This window comes from Hemicordylus capensis, chromosome 4 (genome assembly GCF_027244095.1).
Source record: "Hemicordylus capensis ecotype Gifberg chromosome 4, rHemCap1.1.pri, whole genome shotgun sequence".
Lineage (NCBI taxonomy): Eukaryota > Metazoa > Chordata > Lepidosauria > Squamata > Cordylidae > Hemicordylus > Hemicordylus capensis.
Window position 1 is genome coordinate 12794371 of NC_069660.1, and position 21571 is coordinate 12815941.

General features: G+C 45.6%; 1 protein-coding gene across 1 annotated transcript in view; it reads right to left on the reverse strand.

Moving 5' to 3' along the window:
- COL9A3 (collagen type IX alpha 3 chain) overlaps positions 1-21571 on the reverse strand; it is an 86515-nt gene that overhangs the window by 22458 nt on the left and 42486 nt on the right. Inside the window, exons 11-21 of the mRNA XM_053247042.1 lie at positions 20970-21026; positions 18030-18083; positions 15759-15812; positions 15490-15543; positions 14890-14943; positions 13224-13277; positions 12952-13005; positions 9633-9686; positions 7638-7691; positions 1425-1469; positions 1060-1113 (exon numbers count right to left, since the gene is read on the reverse strand). Of these exons, the coding sequence (XP_053103017.1) occupies positions 1060-1113; positions 1425-1469; positions 7638-7691; positions 9633-9686; positions 12952-13005; positions 13224-13277; positions 14890-14943; positions 15490-15543; positions 15759-15812; positions 18030-18083; positions 20970-21026 (588 nt within the window). The remainder of the gene's footprint in view (positions 1-1059; positions 1114-1424; positions 1470-7637; positions 7692-9632; positions 9687-12951; positions 13006-13223; positions 13278-14889; positions 14944-15489; positions 15544-15758; positions 15813-18029; positions 18084-20969; positions 21027-21571) is intronic.

The following is a 21571-nucleotide window of genomic DNA, read 5'->3' on the forward strand; positions in this document are numbered from 1 at the left end:
CCGAAGGACCACTGGCCGACATGCCACACAGTGTACTGTGAGCAGTACTGCACCACCTGCACTGCTGCGGGCACCTAAACCAAAGACTGTTGCACAAGAGCACTCTTGTATTAATATGGAAAACTGCACAATTGTGCTTGTGGGAAGGCTATAGGAAATAATGGCCATAGTTTTGTGCTTGTGCGAAGGTTTGTGCCATAGTTTTGTGCCATAGTTTTGTGCTTGTGCGAAGGCCATAGGAAATAGTGGCCATAGTTTTGTGCAGGCACAACTGTGCAATTTTCTGCATTTGTGCATGAGCATTCTTGTGCATAAGCATAATTGCACAACAGTGCTGGCGTTGCTTTAGATGCTTGCAGCAGCATGGGCAGTGCAGAACTGCATGGAGTACATTACACAGCATGTTAGCCACTGACTCTCACATGGAGCTTCAGATGTCCTTCTCTGGGTGTCGACTAGAGAGGGCCCCTCTCAGTAGTCCAACAACAATGGGAGAGCTTCCGGTGGGTCACCCCATGGTCTACACTGTATCTCTGCGAGGTGTATTTGGATGAAGGGTGATTTGCCCAAATCCATCTAGACAACTGGCTGTGCAGTGATGGGATTTAATATGCCCTCATCTGCCAGTTAATATGCGCTCATCCATCCACTTGATCCATTACACCAGCATCCATTTCTAGAGTAAAAGGGTAGCTTTTGTCCCCTTATTTGTGGGGACAAGCAGCAGTTGGTCTGTTTGTTCCACAGAACTCAACCGAAGGCATTGAGAACGGACCCATCCACTATTTCTGCAACTCCTCCCATCCATCTACAGTACATGGTTTGGATTCTGTTTCTTTGTCATGCTACAGATTGATAGAACCCTTTTATGTGTAAGATGGGCATGACCTGAGGGGGGAAAGTCTAAAAAGGCATAAATATTGCACATGCTAAGCAGGTGCAGGTCTGGTCAATGCCTGGAGGGGTGACCTCTGGGAAACGCCATGTAAGCTGCCTTGAGTTGCATGATGGGAGGGGGGAAAAAGATAGAAATGTAAATAAAGAAAACAAAATACATACAGGTATGCCTGGCTCTCCCGAAGGACCAGACTCTCCCATCTCTCCGGAACTGCCCTATAGAGGGAGGAAGAATGAAGACACATATGTCTAAAAGTCTGCTTTCTTTTCGGCAAAATCAGTCACTCAATCAGACGACAAGCAATGCCATTTCCTCAGTCTAGTGGTCAAATACAAAGGAACAAAGCTGGGGTATAAACGAAAGAGTCATGATATACCCACTGGACAACTCTAGGGGGCCATCTAGGACAGATCTTTGTAGTAAACAGCATCTACCAAAAGGAAGAGACCTTTTCATAGTATGTTTGCTTAAGGAGACAGCTTGTACCTTCCTAATGAAAATCCATTAACTAAGATGATTTACTTACTAGCTGACCCTTTTCACCTTTAGTTCCAGCTCTTCCAGGTAGTCCCTGAGGGAAAAATCAGAAAACAAGGAGTCAGAGAAGAATTATATTTGACTATTTAGTGTCCCAGAAAACAAGAAATGGTTAAAGAGATGTGTGCACAGAAGGATTTGCCATCGTTTTGCAAAATGGTAGAAAATAAACTCCCATTTTGTAGAGCAATATTAAGACATTATGATGTGTATCATGATGTGTAGCATGTATGTACACATGTACATGTTTTGTGTTTGAGTAAATGTACATGCGTTTACTTTAAAAGTGAACCTTAGTACAGGCCTCTCAAATGCACTGCATAGATGAGTAGTATACTACTATATGTGTGCTGAAAGTCAGCTTGCTTACCTGTAACAGTAGTTCTTCTGGTGGTCCATTGTCCATTCACACTATAGGTGTCTGCATACACACAGAATGTGTCTGTAGTTATCAGCCTCCCCTCCCTCTAAAGGAGTGAACCCTTGTCTTGACTGGCAGGCTGGTGAACTCCAGGGCTCAGCCAATCAGCATACCAGGTGGGTGGGACCTAGAGAGCTATTGCCAGGAAGAGGAGAGTTCTTTGTTGGAAGAAGCTAGGCTGGAGGTGCACAGGAGGACATATGGCCATGGAGGTTGGCTGCAGTAGGATAACTCTAAACCCTGGGAAGACAGGATTACAGAAGGCTTGAAGTCCTACCATGAGTTTGGCAAATTCAAGGAAAAGGGAAGTTTAGTCTAGGGAAAAGTTGGTTTAGTCAGACTTTGTGTTAGGGATGTTATATTTCTTTAGTGAGTGTGCTCTGCATATTCTGGATACTGTTCTATTATAGTTTACCTGCAACGTAATTGAAATAAGAAATACTAGCCTACGCTCAAAACGCCTCTTAAACATTTAAGCATGCATTAAGACAAACTATTTTTGGTAATCCTACTAAGTATTCTTAACTGTATCTAAAAGCTGAGAAAGCCTCAGATGGAAGCAGTCTGTAGTAATTGAATGAAACTTTTTTTTTATTTAGTTCTTTTATTTTTACAAGCCTCTCCGAGCTGGCTTTTAACTCAGGAAAAGGAGTGGGGGCAAAAGGGAATTTCTTTGGTGCAAACACTTCCTCAAACATTCAGCAGCTATCAGTTTTCTCACCATGTGTAGGCTTGCACGTGGAAGATTTTTGTACATATCCAATAGCAAAATAAAGAGAATTTTCCCTGGGAGTCCACCCCAAGCCCAGGGAGGTTCAAGCTCAGTCAATAAGAGGGGTGGTGATGGCAGCATTTTGAACCTACTGATAATAGAGAATAGTTTTAGGAGAAGCCTAGCCAGGAGACTCGGCAGGGATGATTCAGCATTTCTTTCCCTCACGTAAGCTTGCTCTGAGACAAAGGCTTTAATCCACTACAGTATCTCAGAACCTTCCAGAGTTTAAGAAGCATTTGGGGTGATAACCCCACCGCCTTTACTTTAGTCACTGCAATTCCCACCTCAGACCACCGCAACATACCTGCTCATATATACCTGTCAAGTCGCTGCCGCAGCAGGGAGGAAGAAGGGTTGTGTGAATGGACCACTAGAAGAACGACTGTTACAGTTAAGCAACCTGACTTTTCTCTTAATGGCCCATTGTCATTCACACTATAGGTGAGTAGTAAGCCAGTAGTACTCACCTGGCCAGTAGGTTCAGTAGAGTCATTTTTCCATGAAGGGGAGTAGTTGGGAGCCTAGTCGATGTGTGAAGTCATGTTCTTTTGGAGTAAAAAGGCTTGGGTTTCTGAGGAAACTTAGACAGTTGTGACTGTTGCTTGTGAAAGGTGTTGGTGGTAACGGTTCTCCCTGTAGTCCTGTTGGCGAAAGGGCTGGTAGGGTGGCTTTGGCTGCCCTTGTAATGATCAGAGGCATTGTTTAGTTTGCTTCATGGTATAAGGTTGCAACCCCATAGATCTTGCTATGGGCTGCATCTTATGAACTTGTTCTAGGATATCGTCTGTTTCCTTCTCAAACAGGTCCTCCCCATCGAAGGGTAGGTAGTCCACCCTTAGTTTTGCCTCTGGAGCCAGTGGGGTGGATTTCAGCCAAGCGTGTCTGCACAGAGCAATAGTCACTGCCATGGTCTTTGATCCACCATCAGCCCCATGCTAATCCGAATGAAGCTGCTGTTTCGTGACTTGAAGACCCTCTAACAGCAATGTCATAGAATACCATCTCTTTGTGATAGAATGCCATCCCACAGGAATGCCATCTCTTTGGCTGGAGTGCAACTGGTTGACAAAGCGTTCCAATTTCTCCAGAAGAAAGTGTGTGTGTTGTGCCATGCAGCCCTGGTAGTTTGCTATGTGCAGTTGGAGGCTGGAAGTCACATATATTATTTTCCCAAAGGCATTTAACTTTCTGCCATCCTGGTCAGCTGGTGCCGAGAGTAGCTTTTGGCGAGAGCCTTGTTGAGATGATTCCATTATAATGGAGTTAGGCTTAGGGTGCTTGAATGAGTAATCAGCATCCTTTTGGTGAATTCTGTATAAGTGTTCCAGTTTCCTGGAAGTGGGGTAGATAGAAGCTTGTTTTTCCCCCAGGCTCTTTTCATTACTTCTGTGATTTTGGCAAAAGAGGTAGTGAGATCGAGGTAGTGGTTTCAGTCTGGATGAGACCAAACACTGGGTCCTTATCTCCCTCTGTGGCTAGTTGTTTGTGTCTCAAGACCCAGAGAAGTAGCCATCTTCTGCAACTGCTCCATATATGGGCGATGATCTTCAGCAGAGGAAGTCTGTTCCTTCCTTTCTAGCCACTCCTCTGAGTGTCGAGAACCTTGTAGCTCCTTGTCTCCTTGAGGTGAAGGTATGTCAGCCTATGAATCCGACTTGTGGTCTGGAAGTGGGGTTGGTTCGTTTGGTGGGGGTGCTTCCCCTTTTGCCATTATGGGAATGGAAGGGGGTTGCAGTCTCTGTGTTTTTGTTTGAAGCAGAAGTGTACTTGGGTTGTCCCGTTTGCCTCTTAAGTGGTGAAGGGGATCTGGAGTGGTAGCAGTGGTGGCAGGGACTGTGACCATAGTAAGGGATCCTCTCCCAACCATCAGAGTCCCAAGTTTGCAGTCCTGAATGCTTAGGGTGATAGAATTCCACCCTCGGTTCCACCCAAATGTATTCCACATGAGGTTTGTCATAATACTCTGGGGAATAAGTGCACCTGTAGTATTCCCTTTTATAGTCTGGCGATCTCCTGTAATCCGGAGTTCTGTGACTTTGGTCGGGTTCCCAGACTCCAGGCAAGTGTTTATGGTCTCTGTCCTAGGAGGTGGAGTCAGGCTCAGAACCTGGTGGTTGCGGCTCGTTACAGGAATTGGGGTCAAAGCTGCTGTTGGTCCCAAGAACGTGATCTGAGTCACGGTCAGGATTGAGATCAGGCTGCAAGTCTGGGTCACTCTCTGTTGCTGAAGGAGGTTGGGGAGGGATCTCCAAGAGTGGGGAAGCTGCTACTGATAGTTTTCTTTGGTTTGGGGGCCATGGGTTTGTCAGCCATCCTTTTCTTTTACTTCTTACCTGGGTCTGATGGATGTTTTGGAGTTTTAGGCTTCAGTACAGACAGGGTTAACTCAGCTTTAGAGAGCGGTTGGGATGTTCCTGCCTTTGAAGGCTCCGTCTTTGGCATTAGGTCATTAGGTCGGGTGCAGGCCAAGCTTGGTGGTCTGTCTCCACAGCACTCGAGCTCATCATGGTAGTATTGTTCGTGGGCTCAAATGGCAGAGTCGCAGAGTCAGTGCTATGCTCTTTTAGATCGCTGAGGGCTGTTAGGTTCTCCATTGTATAGCTGGCATGCAGAGCCCTCTCCCACAAAATGGTGTGAAGTCTGGAGGTGCGGTTTCTGAGTGCTCGTTGAGTGAGAGCCTGGCAGATCCTGCAAATATCCACCCAGTGGGCTTCTCCAAGACAGGAGAGCCACTCGGAGTGGTTTTCAGATGTTGGGACTTTTTGCAAAGACATTCTGCACATGCATAGACACCTATAATGTGAATGATAATGGGCCACTACAAAGAACATGTGAATAGCTGTACATGGATGCAGATCTGTATGGACATACACAGTGCACAGGTAGTGTATGCGCTGAACATAATCTGTGAATAGTGTATCTTTCCTCTAACAGATTATAGGGATGGCACATTAGAACATAAGAACATAAGAACAGCCCTGCTGGATCAGGCCCAAGGCCCATCTAGTCCAGCATCATGTTTCGCACAGTGGCCCACCCGAAGCCACTGGAAGCCACAGGCAGGAGTTGAAGGCATGCCCTCTCTCCTGCTGTTACTCCCCTGCACCTGGTACTCAGAGGCATCCTGCCTTTGAGGCTGGAGGTGGCCCACAGCCCTCCAACTAGTAGCCATTGATAGACCTCTCCTCAGTGAAGTTATCCAAACTCCTCTTAAAGCCATCCAGGTTGTTGGCTATCACCACATCTCGTGGCAGAGAATTCCACAAGTTGATTATGTGTTGTGTGAAACAGAACTTCCTTATATATTATAGCTAGCTCTGCTGGGCTTTGCTACTTAATGGCCAGTAAGGAGAGCAGAGACTCAACCTACTTCTAGGGATGTGCACGGAACCGGGCAGGGGTGGCTCGAAGAGGTGGGGGGTGGAACTTTAAGGGCAGGGGAGGGTGCAATTACCCCTCCCCCCGCTTTTCGACCGTCAGCGCTGGAGTTAGGTAAAATCCCTCGGGGCAGCAGCGTACCTCCCTGCCACCCCTCCTGCTTCTTTGGCCAGAGGTGGCCAGAAGTACTGGGCGCGCACACACACGTCGCACGTCAGATGGGTGCGATTGCGATGTGTGTGGACGGCACGCATACACATGCCCGGTACTGCCGAAGAAGCAGAAGGGGTGGCAGGGAGGTACGCTGCTGCCCCAAAGGATTTTGCCTAACTCCAGCACCAGCGGGGGGAGAGATAAGTGCACCCTCCCCCGCCCTTAAAGCGAGACCCCCTCCTGCCTTTGAACCTCGAACCCACCCAGTGTTTGAACCTGTTTGGAGGCCCGTAAAAGGCCTCCGAACAGGTTTTTATTTATTTATTGTTGAATTTATATACCGCCTTTCATTAAAAACAACTCCAAAGGTGGTTTACAAAAGCTAAAAGACATACAATAAAATGACAGTAAAAACATTAAGCTAAAAATATAAAACACATCTAATTTAAAAACTATAAAATACATGCATAAAAACTATAAATGGATAAAAACACATAGAAGCAGCAATAGAAACAGTCATGTAAAAGCCTGGATAAAAAGCCAAGGTTTTACACTCTTTCTAAAAGCTGTGATGGAGACTGAGGAGCGAATAGCCACCAGGAGAGCATTCCAACTTCTGGGGGCAGCAACAGAGAAGGCCCTGTCCCGTGTGCACGACAGCCAAGCCTCCTTCATTGTCGGCACCCGGAGCAGAGCCCCCTCAAATGACCTTGTCAAGCGGGCAGCAACCCTTGGGAGCAGGTGGTCCCTCAAGTACCCCGGGCCTAAACCGTTAAGGGCTTTAAAGGTCAAAACCAGCACCTTGAATTGGACCCGGAAACGAACTGGCAGCCAGTGCAACTCTTTCAGGATGGGTGTGATGTGCTCCCACCGGGCAGTTCGTGCACATCCCTACCTACTTCCTGTCTACTTTCCAAAGGTTCCAGTTTTGCATCTGTGTAATTACTTTGGTGATGATGAGGGTCCATTTATGGACAGTCCCCTACTGTTCTGGCAGCTGTTGCAGAAGCTGAAGTCACATCTCCAACAGCTGCCCAAAGTTGCTGCAAGCCAGACATTACTGTATAAATGAAGGCTAGCTAAAAGTTTGTGCCAGGAGTGTGATTTGAATGCCAAAAAAAAGACTCCAAACCCCAAGACTTCATTCCGTTCACTATAACTCACTGGCCTATGTGGACAGTTCTGTATCATGGTTCATCTTGAGTTACAAGAGGACAGATGTGTTATAAACTGTTTTCGAACTGTTTTATATCATTTTTGTTTCTGATCGTTTGGTTTTTTTAAAAAAATGTCTTTGTTTTGTTTATTGTAAACTACCCAGAGCTCATATAGGCAGGTATAAAAATACAATTAAATAATTAAACAAACAATTCTCAGATTAGGGAGCACTGGGTGGCTGTTTTTTAAAATCCCTTTGGTGGGATTGCACCCAGTGCTGATGCTTTTATCCTAGTTTTCAAGGAAGGAATACTCACGGGAAGTCCATTTGGCCCCTTTTCTCCCGGAACACCAAAACGAGCTGCATCACCCTGTGAACAGCAAGAAGAAGAGATGAGCAATTTGCTGGAATGAAACAGCAGCGGACGGAGGAAGGGGTTGTGTGTATGCGGACACTTCATGTTTGAACACAACTGTTTCCTTCAAGTTATTGGAGGAATCATTCCTTGTATAACCACTAAAATTATTATGAAGAATTATTTCTAACACCACCATGATTACCATACACGTTTAAAACAAATACGTGCACAATAGTTCATATAATGTATACAATCAGCCAATTTAGATCACTGTATGTTTTGTAGAAAGCTGCCCTTTTTTTATTCTAAAATAAGGATGGCACAAGGATGGCATTTCACAAGGATGGCATTTGAAGTGTAAGATTATCAACAAAGTTCGTTATTAGTCTCAGCAAACAAGCATCTCTCAGTGAAGACAGCTGACACGGTTCACAGCAATGCTTCTTGGCGATGCTACAGCTGCCATGATTACTCCCATTGTAGTCAACGGGAATAATGGCGGTAGCACTGCTTGCACAATCACTTGTCCTCAACAGCGTTGGAGCTGAAATATGCATCTACAGCAGCCCTGACACAGTTTGCAGTGTTGCAGAGATGCTGTGTGTCATGTCGGCCACAGAGGCCAATCTATAAAAACATACATATTTAGCATTTGTACTGTATTCAGTACTGTATTCTGTTCTGAATTTGTAAGTGTTCAGAGTTCCTCACATGTTCTAATTTTCACAACAACCTTGTAATGCCAGCAAGTGTTATTATCCCCATACTGTAGATGGGGAAGACTGAGGCTGAGAGGAAGTGGTTTGCCTGAAACCACCTAGTGAATTAATGGCAGAGATGAAATGTGGACTGGAGACCTCCCGATTCCTAACTCAGTCCCTTAGGCCAGGGCTTCTCAAACTTGGGTCCTCAGATGTTCTTATACTACAATTCACATAATCCCCAGCTGCAATGGTATTGCAGCTGAGGATGATGGGAGTTGTAATCAACAGCATCTGGGGGCCCAAGTTTGAGAAGCCCTGACTTAGCCACTATGCTGTATTAGCTCTTGAAATAAGAAGCTTCCTAAAGGTTGCTCTGGTATGGGAATCTGGAGCAATTAATGTGCCTTAATGAAGTTAAGATTTTTGCAGCTCTAGATAATAAAATGCCTTGGAAGAACCAGGAGATGATGATTTCCAGGTCCTGCTTATGTGCTTCCCAGATACATTATCTAGCCTGCCACTGTTGGAAAGTTGCTGGCTAAATGCATCCAGCAAGGCACTTCTGATGCACTTGAGTCCAAGGCTCTTTCAACCGTCGTTGTTTTTAACCTACTTTTCAGTAGGCTTATGAAATCACCCGGCATTCTGTGTGTGTGTCCGTGTCTCCATCCATGTGGTCCCCTCCTTTCAACTTCACAACGCCTGGACCAATATGAACCAAATCGGGTACAGTTGTAGGGACACAGAGGGACACCTCAACTGCATTGATTGTGATGATGTCATCCACCCCGACCCAAAATGGCGGATGCGTGAACTTTTGAGGAACAAGTGGGCTAACTTGTGAACCGCTTAACCGATTTGACCAAATTTGGTGCAGCTGTAGGGACACATAGGCACACCGCAATGACATAGATTGTGACAATGTCATCCAACCCAATACAAGATGGCGGACACGTAAACTTGTGAGGCACAAGTGCACTAACTTGAGAACTGTCTAACTGATTTGAACCAAATTTGGTACAGTTGTAGTGAGAGATACACAGGGACAACTCAATGGTGTAGTTTGTAATGATGTCATCCACCCCGATCCAAGATGGTGGACACATGAACATTTGAGGCACAAGAGATCTAACTTGTGGACCTCGATTTGAACCAAATATAGTCCAGCTGTAGAGACAGTGAAAGGAAACTAGGCTGATTGGTTCTTACTAGAACAACTTGTTTTATTTTTTTAAAGAGGACTACAAACCTTCTCACCATCGAGTCCAGGTGTTCCATCTCTCCCATCTTTTCCAGGCATTCCCTGGAACAATGTAAGAGACCACATTACATATGTAGGAGGCATGGCAGGAATTGCAGAAGTGGCACAGAAGTGCCTCCCCATGTAATCCAAAGACCTTTCATCCAATAGCTCAATGCTGCTTACAGATCTCATGCTCTGGAACTGGTCTGGCCACAGCCACACCAGTGCGCAAAGAACCAAACAAACATGCTCAAAGCATAAGGGAACAGGAGATTATAAGGTACTCCAGGCTAGGGATGTGCACGGAACTGGGCAGGGGAAGTTCGAAGGCGGGGGTGCACTTACCCCTCCCTCCGCTTTTTCCCTGACAGCACTCCATTTAGAAAGTCTCCTTCAGGAGACTTCCTTCCTTCAGAGCATACCTCCCTGCCACCCCATTTCTTCCTTGGCCGGAAGTTCTCGGCATAGGTGCACACATCACGCTCACATGGGCACACATCAGACACAAAGGGTAAGTGCACCCTCCCTAGCCCTTAAAGTCCGACCCCCCCCACCTTCGAACTGATGAACAGCAAAGATTATGCAACTGAAAACAGTTGCCTCCGAACAGGTTCGTGCACATCCCTACTCCAGGCCTCTTGAAGCAGATCCAGGAGAAATCTTGTAATGGATCCAGAAATTTAAGAGCTTATAATGACTAAATAGAGCTCCTTTCCCTGCAGGGTCCTAATTTCCTCCTTCCCTGTCTATTGTTGCCTATCATGTTAGAAGTGTGAGTTATATAAACAAGATCACTCCCTTGGTCTATCGATGGATAGTATCTTAAAGGGAGCCTCCATAACTAGAGGCAAAGTACCTATGAGTATTTGGAATAAACAACAGGTACGGTTATTACACCATGCTTTGACAGCACTTCCCAAGGCCTTTGGCTGGCCATGGATTTGAGACAGAATGCTGAACTAAATAGGTGCTGCCTGGCTCTAATCCAGCAAGGCAAGTCTTGTGTTCTCAGAGATAAATGACTAGCTGGTATGCAAATTTAGGGACCTGAGGTATGATCATTTAGCATGAAAGGTTTGCCTGTTTTCAGTTGCATAATCTTTGAAAGCCTTCTAGACTTTGAAAATAGGGGACTTTGAATATCACCCAGTAACCACCCTAATGCACAGGAAATGTGTCACATTCCTGGTTTAAATGTTTAGCTTGCTGCTTTCCCCACCCCACAACTCAAGCTTGGTGCAACAATTTGACAGCCATACTAATTGGCGAATCAAATGCAGTTTCAGTACACTACCTCACCCCTCAGTTAGGCTGTCTCTTTGTTTTGAAAATAACCTTCAAAAGCACAGTCACTTGAATATTAGTTGGACATCTTATTTGTAACCCCCCCCAACTTTTTAAAAGTTAGAAAAGCTCAAGGGGGGGGGGCGGTGAGGGAAGACAAATGGCCAGTGATGCCACAGGTGTTGGCCTATCAGTACCTTCTGCATCTAGCTTCTGCAAAAACAAGAGCTGTTCTTCCCTGAGATTTATCCAGAAGAGAAGGTGCATATGTACATAATTCAGGGAGTGCAGTGATCCCAGCTGTCTACATGCAGCCTAAGCCACAACCCAACAGTATCGAGAACAGTTTCAGGGAAATGAAGTACTGCCAGTCACCCCTCCTTGCATATGAGAGACCCATCCAAGGAAAATGATATAGTGCATCCTCAAGACCACTCAAGAGTGGATACCTGAATTGTTGTAGCTCAATTTCCCCACAATTTGGTCTTCAGATTTGGTCTGAAGGTGTGGGCAAATTATTTTTGCAACTTTTAAAAATGCAACAAGCAAAATCATGCCCTTTTACTTTAGATTAGCTAATCAGGTCCTCTGGTTCTATCATAATTATCAAGGCAGTCTGAAGTCTCCACTTTACAGGGATGCAATGAAAAGTGGAGGAAGCCAATCCAACCCTGGGAAACCAATCCGACTGTGATTGCAAGCGTGTAAAGCACTTTTAAAGTTAAAGTTAGAGCCCTCTGAAATAGCATTAGCCGAAGGAACAGTGAGCCTCCTTAATCAGCAGAATTTGTTGGAGATGAGATTCCATAGACATCGACGACTCTCAACACCAATTATTCCTATTGACCACTAGGGACATTAGGAGCAGAGGCAGAGAGTATAGGACTGTCCCCTTCTTCTTCTTCTACTCTTGTTCTCTGATCTCTTTCTGTACTCCTGTTCTCTCTCTTGTGATTGGTAGACTGATATTCTTAAGACATTCCCTTGTTCTTTGTTCTTTCTGTTCTTTCCACCAAGAGGTAGCTAGTACAGGGTGCAGGGTTCCTATTTAAGTTTGTAACATCTTTAAATAAACCTTTGCTTGTTTTAGACCTTAAGCAATTGCCTTCAGATCTCCTCTGTGAGTAGTGTTCTCATCCCAGTGGGTTTCTCTGCTAAATAATGACTCAAATTCTCCCCTACAGAATCATGTGGTGTACCTCTTCCTGGACTCCCCCCACTTCAGATTCCAAGGAAGGACTGCATATTTTTATGCTCCCAACATTTAAATAAATCACACTTCCCTGCACATTGAAAATGAAGATGTCTTGGGAGGAGGCCGAGACTAGAACTCTTCTCCCTAACTTGAAAGTTTTCTGTGCATGAAGGTTTTTATACAGAGGAGCTTCCTAACATGCCTCCTTCTCACCTGCAGATGGTAGTTGTACAGTCTAGCAAAAGCTGCAGTGTGACACTGCTTACCAAATAACTTGACTCATTCACACGAAAACATCCTGTATTGTAAGATTCACTAGCTGACATCCATAGAACATAAGAAAAGCCCTGCTGAATTGGACTCAAGGCCTATCTAGTCGAGCATCCTGTTTCACCCACTGGCCCACCAGATGCTTCTGGGAAGCCCACAGGCAAAAGCTGAGGGCATGCCCTCTCTCCTGCTGTTACTCCCCTGCAACTGGTATTTAGAGGCATCCTGCCTCAGGCTGAAGGTGGCCTATAGCCTTCAGCCTTATAGCCATTGATAGACCTGTCCTCCATGAATTTATCTAAACCCCTCTTAAAGCCATCCAGGCTGTTGGTTGTCACCCCATCTTGTAGAAGAAAATTCCATAGACTGATTATGCATCGTGTGAAAAAGACTAAGTTAGTCTGCAATACTACTCAGGAGTTACTCCGAAGGACTGCATTTCAGTAGGATGTCCATCAAGCAATGTAGTCAGGATGCCAGCCACTGCATTTTCTACAATACAGAATGTTGGTGTTCCATTCCAATGAACTTAGCATCAAACACAGCTACACATTCTTGCTCTAAGAAGAGACTTACCGGTTCTCCTAAGGGTCCAGCAGTGCCCAGAGTCCCCCTTGGTCCAGGTATACCCTAGAAGTAGAGAGCAAGAAATTAGCAACAGGTATTCATGACTGATGGGCTCAGGGGGTTAATCCTGAGACAAAATCTCTTTGAGAATTCTTCCTCATAGTAGTGGCAACATGAAACCTGTACAATGAAGCCCAGACTTCCAATGTAGAATTACAGCACACTTTTAAGGACTTTACTAATTTTGACATTTTGGTAAGTGGGGCTTCCATGGTACTTACTGTATCACCTTTGGGCCCTCTGAAACCTTGAGGCCCTCTGTCTCCACGAGGTCCCTGGAAATATACAGAAAAAGCCATTGGCCCTCATCTTCTTCCTCTTGTGTTCAAGGTGAGGGATAATTCACATATTATATTTGCTGAGGTGTGCACCTAAATATCTTTTATACATACACTTTGAAAATACAATGTTTGAATGACAAGAGGGGACAAATTCATGTTTGTAGATATGTACCATACACATTTACTTAACAGGGAGACAGCACTGGCTGCAGTACCCTGGTTTCTCAAGACATTATTTGCCTTTTGTTTGTCCAGTTTGAAAGTCACTGCATTATTCTTGTCACCTCCATTTACTACATCACCATCTGAAAAGTTGAGAAGTACATCAGGAGAATGTATAATAGAACATACCTTTGTTGAACACGGGGGGCATATTAGTTTTCCGAAATAAAATAGTGGCTATTTTCCTGGGTTGGGGGAAGCACCAGGGGTCAGGCAAAGGATTAAAGGTTTCCTTTCTCCATGCAGTGGTCCTAGGGTGGCCCAAGGAACTGAGCATGGTACCAAATGCTTCCTTGCCCCATGCCTCTGGTGGGGCCAACTAGGGGTGTGCCCAAACCCAAAATCGCAGTTCAGTTCGAATTCAGACCGAACCAGGTGGTGCCGAACCGGTTTGGTTGAACCGACTGGTTGGTTCGATCCATTTTACTGAACTGGCTCGGCAGTTATACTTGTAAAGTGGGGTCCGGAGATGATTCCCCTTTACAAGTAAAGGGGTGGGGGTCCTGGGAGGTTTATAAGGGGTGGTGGGGAGGGCAGTGAGAGAGGTAGTTAAGTTTCTTACATGGCTGGTGCCATCACTCACCCTCCCCAGCACAGCCAATAGACAAGTGTGAACTGTGATGCCTCCTTTAACAAGCTGCCCGCACGGGCAAATGTGTGGAGGCCAGTTGCATGGTGTCCATGCATACATTCGCAGAGGCCGGAACCGTACCACCATGCGGGCAGCTCTTTAAAGGAGGTATGGCAGTGAGTGCTTGCCTATGGGCTGTGCTGGTGGGGGCGAGCTGCACTGGCACCAGCTGGGAAGACACTTAACTATTTCTCTCACTGTCCACCACCACTGCCCACTGAACCGGTCCGTTTGAACCAGGCTTTGTTTGGCTTGATTGTGGGCTGAACAAACCCTGGTTGGGTTCACGACTGAGCCACTTAACTGGTTTGTGCACACCCCTAGGGCCAGCCCCTTTTCAAAACTGACTCCTGCAAGATTTGGAAGTGCCTGGAGAGGGCAGAAGGGAGGAAGACTGCCAGCAGCCTTCTTTTCTCTCCTTGGGCTTCTTTGCAGGGAGGAGAGACACTTCTTACAAAGTTTGCAAGGGTCAGATTGGCCAACCCTAGTGGACCCAATATGGATTCGGGCCACCTGCAGCTGCTGTTTAAAAACATAACGTGCACAAAAGCACCACCAGTCATGCATTTGTCATAATGGGTAGTATAACTCCAAGTTACTGGTAACTGGAGGTGCTGGGGATTGAACCTGGAACCTTCTGATTGCAAAGCAGCCGCTCTACCACTGCGTTACAGCCCCTACATTTACTTGGCCACAATTTGGTCCATCAAGAAAGCCCAAATGGAAAAATCTAATAATATGAGGAGGACATACCGCTTTTCCAGGAGGTCCTGGAAGTCCAGGTGGTCCTCGGAAACCTATGGATCCCTGAAAGCAAGGAGACAGCATTATAAAACCCTGGTCTTGGGGAAGAAACAACTGCCCTTAATAAGAAAATTACTGTCAAAATGAAAGCACATAGTATGGAGCACTTCAAAAATGTAGTAATCTCCACATCACCTCTGTAAAGTAGGGTTCTCAACCTTAGGTCCCCAGATGTTGCTGGACTACAACTCCCATCATCCCCAGCCACAATGGCCTTTAGCTGGGAATGATGGGAGCTGTAGTCCAACAACATCTGGGGACCAAGGGTTGAGAATCCCTGCTGTAAAGTAAACCAGTCTTATATCCCCATATTGGAGAGCTGGGGGCAGGGTACTAAGGCTGGTAGAAAGTGCCTTGCCCAAGGCCATTGAGCAAGTTTGTGGGCAAAGCAAGCTCCGAACCCGAGACTTCCTTGGTCATTTACATCCAACTTTTAGCCACTATGCTACACCCAACAGTGTCCAGAATAGCTGGAAAGGAAATAGTTCTCTTTGGGGCAATAAGGTGCATAGATCTGAGTAAAATCAAGGGTAAGAAAGCCAGACTTACCCTGTCTCCAATGGGGCCAACTGGCCCGATGAGGCCTCTTAACCCTCGTGGTCCCTAGGAAAGAAAAGCAATTCATGAAAAGAAAAAGCCATGAAAAGAAAAGCAATGTTGAAAAGCAAGGTTAAAAAATTAATGAAAGAAAAGCAAAGTTGGCAAAAGCATTATTGGTGGGATGGGTGGAGTGAAAGGGATAAGAATCTAAGGGTCTATTCTAATGCCACATTCAGTAAAAAGGGCTGGCGAAGTCTCAGATTTAAAGCCAAGTTTACCTGCATGCCAACACTTCCCATAGGCCCTGCGGGACCTGGTGGGCCTGGTGCACCCTGGCAGGAGAGAAAAATACACAAGTGAGGCAAGGTGCACTGGCGAAGATCAACAAGGGTGCTCAGGGGAAGGACCTTCATGAAGCAAGGAGAGGTAGTCTCCTCAAACAGCAGATTATTGAGGCATCAGTGGGGCAGCAAGATGCCCTCACTGCTCTTCACCTGCCACCCCCTTTGCCACCCTAACCCACCAGCATCGAAGCAGCTCTTTGTCAAGTGGTGGCACGGTCACAGCTCAGTAAAGACCTACTCCAAGACAGTCCTTTGCCTGGTGTGGCGTCATGCTATCTATGGCTTCCCTCATGTCCTGTTGCCAGGCTAATGATGAAAAGGCAAAGGAGTGCAAGAGAAAATGATGAAAGGGCAGCAGAGTACTGAAGAGACACTGTAGAGTAGGGATGTGACAAAACACAATTCAGCATCCGAATCGCTGGCACAATCCCTTTAAGAATGAGGGTTTCCATAGCCCCTTTAACACAGAGGAGAGCAGGTCCATAGCTGCTTCTCCTCCCACTCGCCGCCACTTCTGTAATCCTAGCGTTATTCTCAGATATCTTTGCACACTGGTGGGGCATCTCCCAGCTGCCCCTGTGCACAATGCCGGCATGCACATGGCCTCTGTGCATGCGCAGCAGCCATTTCGGCACATCCGTGTAGAGTGTCTCCAGTAGAGACACTGTAGGGTGTCTCCAGTATTCTATTGCCTATCCTCCATTTCCTCTTAGCTTCCTTCCCCTTTTTATTACTAGCCTTGCAGCACCATGCAAGGAAGGTAGGAGGGTGTGTGTCAAGTTAGGTGCTGGCAAGTGTCACTGCTGTGAAGGAGGAGGAGGAAGAGGAGAAGTGAAGTGGTGGAGGCTATCAAACTACTGTAACCAAAATATTGATGCACATGAAGGAGGGGAGACATCATTTGTTACTATGAGGCCTCGGGCCACCACTGATGGCGGTTACAATTCATATGGCTTTTTACAAACTGCTTCATGGTTCTCAATTTGTCCTTGTAACATATGCAGGAGGCCAACTTAGTCTGAGAGAAAGGGCTTGATCAATGCCACCTGAAGAGCATGTGAGCCTGCCTTTTACTGAGCATGACCAACAGGTTTATTTAGCCCAGCATCGTCTACTGTGACTGGTGGTCATTGTCCAAAGTCCCAGGCAGAGGGTCACTCCCAGTCTCCTGACCGGAATGCTGGTGACTGGACTGAAAACTTTCTCAGGGGCATGACTCTAATTGGGTAGATATGTTCCAAGAAGACAAGCCACCCCAGCCGTGGGGACTGCGGAGGGTGCCTCAGTTGTCACTTGCTGCTCGCTGCTCACTCCCTGCCCCTCCCCGTTTGCTGCTGCCACCACTCCTGCTGCCCACCAGCTGCTGCCAGCCACTCCTGCCACCCACTGACTGCTCTTGCTGACAAGGCATCAGGCAGTTATGGGAGTGGCAGCAATGGGCAGTAAGGCTCACATGTGGTGAGGGGAACCACTACTGCTTCGGCGGGGGGGGGGCGATGTACATTTATCTAACACGGACCCCCTCTGCCCTCACTATGCCACTGAACCGCATGCAAAGAAGGTGCTCTCCTACTTCTCTAAATGTAGGATTAAACTGGGTCAAAACACTGGTCCTTCAGAGAGCCTCGTGGCCAAGCAAGAATTTCAGTTGGAATCTCCCACATTTTCCCAGCTCTACTGGAGATGCCAGGGAATGAACCTGGGACCTTCTGCTTGCAAGCAGATGCTCTGCCTCTGAGCTATAGCCCCATCCCCTAAGGGGAATATCTTACAGCAGACAGTGCTCACACGTGGTCACCCATCCAAATGCAAAGCAGGGCTGACTCTGCTTAGCAAAGGGGACAGTTCACACTCATTGCCACAAGACCAGCTCTCTTCCCCTACCCCAGCTACTATCAAGGAAAGAGAGTAGGCCTCTCCTTTCCCTTAGCATCTCTTAGCAACAGTGACACTCAGCCTGACATCATTTGGGTGTTGATGAGAAGAGTGTTAGCAAGTCCCCTTGCAACCCAGGTCGGTGCTGCCTCTTTAGCAGGAGTTTCTTTTAGGAACAAGATGGGGTTATCCAGTGGGCTGACACATACACACATACCGTGGATACTGCCCTCCTCACTGTGCTCGCTATTCTAGGCTGACCCCTCCAAAAATTATTCCTTGGAATGTTTCATTTTTCAGCGTTTTCAAAATATTTAAGTGCAGCATTACCTTCTCACCATCCTTGCCTACTTCTCCGGGTTCACCTTTGTGACCTGTATGACCCTAAAAATAAAACCAGAGTCATCAGAATCCCCGTAGCTACAGTCTTGCAGCTAATTCGGACAAAAGGTGGACTACACAATTTTAGCAAGACAGGGGTGACTGACTGCCAGAGCTGCTGCACAGAGTGAAAGACAGCCCTCGTGGTGTGGCAGAGGCAGGAATGACCTAAAACACTTTGCAGACGCTTGTACCATGCTAGGGTTTCCAAAGGATGTTGTGCTGCAGAAGTGCCTGTGTGCTGTTTTAGGTCACTGCATAACTTCCCACCTCCACAAGACCCAGGGGGCTGCCTGTTATATTGTGTAGTAGCCCCCCCTGTAGATCCCCAACGCTGGCATTACGCTGCATGGAATGACAGCCACCACATTTAATGTATTAACTAAGTAACACTGTTTATTTTTGAAATCCATTCGTCCCTTCTTCTGTGTTGCAATTGAAAATCCAGAGCCAGAACAACCTGGTCAAAAGTAGTAATTTGTTTCAACATTTATTTATTTTTTTAAAAAACCCTCATTTTCTGAAAACAGCAAAATTCTTCAGAACAAGAAGGAAACAAGAAGTTATAATGTCATATCAACAATGTGCAAAGGGGAAATGAACATACAAATATGGTAAAGGGTGTATTTATGTTATACAATAATTCAAAATATATTTCTTCTGGAGAGGTAGAAAGCCATCAACATGTCAACAGCCCACAGAGAGCAAATTGCACCTCCAAGAAGAGTCTTCAAATCCTCCCTCGATTAGTTCAATTTCGGAATCCTTTACTTATATTATATTTGTATCTCCTTTCACAGATTTTGATGCATGATCCAAATACATGATTTTTCTCCTTCATATAAGGTGTTAAGTTGTATCCATGGATCTGTAAATCTGTATTTATTCATGATGTATGTAAGTAATTAAACACATTTGTTCCCTTTAATTTTATAGAAGCTTTTGAATTTAGGGAACTGAAACGCTCAGCACCCACCCAAACCTGATCTGTCCCCAAATCCAGTCCTCAATAACTCGATTCATACAGTTGAGTTTTAACTTTTGCAATATAAGTATCAATACACAAATGCCACATTTTACATTTGAAATTTATTTCAGCACTATAAAAGAAGAGCCTTGCTGGATCAGACAAAGAGCCTATTCAGCCTAGGACCCTGTTTCCTGCAGTGACCAATCAAATGCTTCCAAGAAGCCCACAAGCGGGGCTTAAAGACAATGGTTCTCCCACGCACTTTACCCATCAGCATTTGTTAATAGGGATGTGCACAAATCGTTTTTTTGTTTTGATTTGTTTGTTATTTCTCTTTGTAAACTGCCCTGAGCCATTTTTGGAAGGGCGGTATAGAAACTGAATTATTATTATTATTATTACTATTATTTCCTGAATCAAATCACCCCCTATTTGTTTTGGGTCTGAATCTGACCCCCTGAAACACTCCAGATTCAATATGTACCTGGATTTTTGGAATCTGAATTGATTCGGGGTAAAAAAGGGGTCCCGGGGACAAAAGAGTGGGGTGGGTGGTAGTTCCCAATGGGTGAAAGCTACCACCCAAATTTCAAAGAAATTTGGGCAAAGGAGTGATTTTTAAAGAATTTTTGAAGTTGGCACATCTTTAAGCTTTAAGGAATAATGGGGATTTCAGCAGCCTTATAGCTCCACGTAGGGGGCACCAGGGTGGCCCAGAGTGGGTTGTGGTGGGTGGTAGTGCCCAATGGGTGCAAGGAAGCTACCACCCAGTTTTCAAAGAAATTGTCAAAGGGGTGATTTTTACATGATTTTTGAAGTTTACATGTCTTTAAGCTTTTCCCCATAGGGAATAATGGGGATTTCAGCAGCCTTAGTTATAACTCCCGGGGGGGGGGCAGGGTGGCCAAGAGCAGGTGGTGGTAGGTGGTAGTGCCCAATGGGTGCAAGGAAGCTTCCACCGAGATTTCAAAGGAATTGGGCAAAAAGTTGATATTGAAATAATTTTTGAAGTTGGCATGTCTTTGGGGCAGATTCAGGGCAGAAAAGGGGTTTCGGGGGCAGAAGAGTGGATCAGGTGGTAGTTCCCCAATGGGTATCTGGTACCATTGTTTGTTGTTGAATCCAGGCTCATTTGCTACCAGAGAATCTACTCTCAAAACACCTCAGAAACAACACAACCCAGTGCCCCATGGGCTTGTGGGTGGTTGGCACCCTATGTGCACTACACCACCACTTGCTCTGGGCCACCCTGGTGCCCCCCAGTGGTGTTATGAGGCTGCTGAAATCCTCATTATTCCCTATGGGGAAAAGCTTAAAGATGTGCAAACTTCAGAAATTCATTAAAAATCACCCCTTACACCAATTTTTTTTAAAAAATCTGGATGGTAGCAGGCACCCATTGGGGCACTACCATCCACCACAACCCACTCTGGGGCATCCTGGTGCCCCCCATGTGGAGCCATAAAGCTGCTGAAATCCCCATTATTCCCTATGGGGAAAAGCTTAAAGATGCGTCAACTTCAAACGTTCTTTAAAAATCACCCCTTTGCCCAATTTCTTTGAAATTTGGGTGGTAGCTTCCACCCATTGGACACTACCACAAAAACCCACTTTGGCCACAAAATGGAGGTCCAAATCTCTGAATTTTTCAGATCCGAATCAGGGGTGATTTGTTTTGTACCCAAATCTGGGCAATTGAGGACAGGGGTGATTTGTTTTGTCTACAAATCACCGGAATCAGCCAGATTCTGGTACAAATCATTCTGTACCTGAAACATTTCACACATCCCTATTTGTTAACCCATCATAGTTACTTTACAGCTGCAGGGACACAGACTAGCAGGGAGTTAATCAATACATTGGTAATCAATAATTCCTACAACATGTATCAAGGATAATTCACCCAGATCTCTCCATACCTTGAATCCTGGTATTCCTGGTGGACCCGGAGGGCCAGGCGGACAGAGGGCTGGACACTGTACCAAAATATATATAAATCTGGTCAGATTTAACCAGCACAAAATAATTCATGGGAGCACATAGATTTGTTGTTATATAGTAGGAGAGAAATGACATTAGCAACCCCCCAAATATTACTGTATTTACTGAATTGCAATAGGGCAAATTCAATATGAATGATGTAAAACTGGAAGAAATTGTACAAGGAGAAGGAGGAGATGGGTTGCTTCCATGCTGAGGCACAAGCTGTTGCAGACACTATTAAGGGCATATCTGCACAACAGGAACTTTAGATTGGTTTTTAACAATCATTCTCTCTTCTGCGGGAGCTCTGGGAATTGTTCTGTAAGGAAGAGTTAGGGATTTCTAGCAGAACATTTTCAGAACCTCACCATACTACAGTTCCCAGAATTTTTTTGCAGCAGGGGAAAGTCAGATATGTCAGAAGTGCAAATAAAGCCCAGAACATTTTTTTTGGAGTGGGGTGGGGGGAAGGCAGCATTTAACATTAAAACTGACATGAACTTGTATTTGATAGTTTCAGAGTTTAATCTTTCCCTCT